The following is a 2,276-nucleotide window of genomic DNA, read 5'->3' as shown; positions in this document are numbered from 1 at the left end:
TGGTGTCGCTGTTATCACATCATGTAAGCTGACTCTGCTCACTACTGGCCGGTAGAGATACAGGACGAGCAGCGAGCAGATTGTCGCAGGCCCCCAAAGATCGATTTATTGAAGACTGACGACTGGGGTTTTTGGGTCTCTGGCTGTCTGGGCCTCTGGGCCTCTGGGTCCCTGGGCTAGCGGGCGAAAAGTCGACTGCTTGAACCATATCCACAAGTACCCGATGGCGCGAATCGAGGCTATGCCCAGAGAGGCAAGATATGCTGCTGCGGTCTTTTTGCAGTCGTCGAAACCCTTGTCTGAGTCACCAGTCAGCTTGGCTCCCAGCCAAAGCCCAGCTGAGCCATCGTCGCATGGGAAGCTTCACCCCCATTCATCCACGCACCACGGCACCCACGGCACTGCGGCACCCCCTTCCACCTCTCTTCCAAGGCCCCCAAGCAGCCAAGGCCCCCAAGGCCCCAAGGTCCCAAGGCCACCAAGCCCGTTTGCCCATTTCCCACCCACAATCCTGTGGCTCTCTCCCCAGTCAGTACAGCAGTCAGCAGTGCCAGACCCTTTCCCGTCCAGGCCGGTTGGAATTCCATCCCGTCCCCAAATCCAAACACCCATCTTCTCCCGACTATTTCTTTCCCACTCTTCCGACAAGAAAGAGGACACCAACCAAAGCACAACCCACGCTCGTTAACCTTCTCCCATCGCATCGCATCATTGGCCGACCCAAACTGCGCCCAGCTAACAGGACCTCGTCCCAAGTCCTAGCCGTACCTTGTAATCCGTACCGTACATACTTTCCCAGCCCCTGTGGTTACAGGCTAGCCATTCGAGTATCTTCTTTGCAACCTCGACGCGACATTTCGATTCCCCGGCGTCGCTTATTGCGATATCATCTTTCCAAGGCAAATATCGAACCCTGGCCCTTATTCCGCCTTTTTTTAATCGGCTCGGCGAACAACAATACATCTCGAATTAGGAAGTGGCCGGGATAGGCCAATCCTTTGTTGCGGGCGGTAGTGGTGACAATCACGCCCCACGAATTCCCCAGTCGCCCGACCGCGGTCGCCAACCCTCCAAGTGCTTTCGTCGTATCGCTTCATCCGCTTTCTCTCTTAACTCTGCCGATCTTTTTTATTCCCGATATCATTACTATCATTACCTCGAGTCCTCCTCGATAGTATCGAGTCCATAATCAAGATGGGTAAGTCTAGAACCATCATCCTCGGGGAAGTGGGCATCTGGTAACTAACCCGAGCCGCAAAAACCAGCCCAACCGGCGACCACTGTAGTACCGTTCGCATCTTTGCCGTCATGTGCAACCCTTTGCGGCCCGCTCTATGATGCCAACGGCGCGTGCGTGCCACCGGCTGCCCCTCAAGCCGATGCAGACACGTACAACAAATGCTTCTGTCAAAATTCGAAGCTCCAACCGTTTTACCAAGGCTCCACTGGTGTGTGTGGCACAGGAGTCTGTGATGCTGACCCCAACGGTCTGAGCGGAATCCAGAGTTGGTTCACGCAGTTCTGCCAGGGCAAACAAGCAGGCAGCCAGACAACATCCACAGCTGGCTCGAGTTCAACCTCTGGCAGCAAGGCGAGCCAACAAGGAGGGGGCGGCAGTTGGTACATCTCCCTTCATCCAGCATTGGTAAATGTGACAACCCGCTAACTCGGAATAGGATCTCGACACATTGGCAATGGGTCATATTTATCGTCGTCGTCGTCTTGGGCATCGCTGGCATTTGGACCGGTGCTTGTATCTGGCGGCGCAAGTACCTGCGAAAGAAGGATCGAATGTACGAACTCGGTAAGGGCTTGCCAAGCTCCGTTGCTGTCGACAGCCATGGTGGTCTCGTCGGATCGGGGTCAAATCGCCTGAGCCAGCCCGGCATGTTCATGCCGGGTGGCACGTCAGGCTACAGTGAGAAGCCCAAGAAGGAGAGAAAGAAGTGGAACGTCACGCAGCGGACATGATGAGCGCTCTCCCAGCTCCTGCGACCCAGCGATGACCATGGTCCGAGAACAAAACACATCTCATCATCATCAATACACCAATTTATATCGTCTACCGGAAGTACATTACGTACACTTTACCATTTTACCAATTATACCCGCGACAGAGACTTGCCACGCCGATTGGAACTTTCCCTTTTTGGCCAAAGCTCTCTGTTCCATTATATCGAACCCCACAAGGCCGACACACCGGGCGTTTTTAATAGGCACATGGCAGTGGCCCCAACTCGATTTCATTCGGTGTGGTGTTCCCTTGATATTTCTTT

The 2,276-nt window shown here is 54.4% G+C and overlaps 1 protein-coding gene across 1 annotated transcript; it reads left to right on the top strand.

The window, feature by feature from the left end:
* Positions 1–1,194: 1,194 nt before the first annotated feature.
* PG997_004149 (uncharacterized protein) lies at positions 1,195–1,971 on the top strand (the record flags this gene model as incomplete). Its single annotated transcript, XM_066808464.1, has 3 exons — positions 1,195–1,198; positions 1,266–1,620; positions 1,677–1,971. The coding sequence occupies 3 exons, from the start codon at positions 1,195–1,197 to the stop codon at positions 1,969–1,971; spliced, it is 654 nt and encodes a 217-aa protein (XP_066672082.1).
* Positions 1,972–2,276: the final 305 nt, after the last annotated feature.

The sequence above is a fragment of the Apiospora hydei genome, assembly GCF_038363865.1.
Source record: "Apiospora hydei strain CBS 114990 chromosome Unknown utg000004l_segment0_segment0, whole genome shotgun sequence".
NCBI classification, from domain to species: domain Eukaryota; kingdom Fungi; phylum Ascomycota; class Sordariomycetes; order Amphisphaeriales; family Apiosporaceae; genus Apiospora; species Apiospora hydei.
The sequence above is the reverse complement of the archived record's forward strand: the minus strand, read 5'-3'. Positions and strand labels throughout refer to the sequence as shown.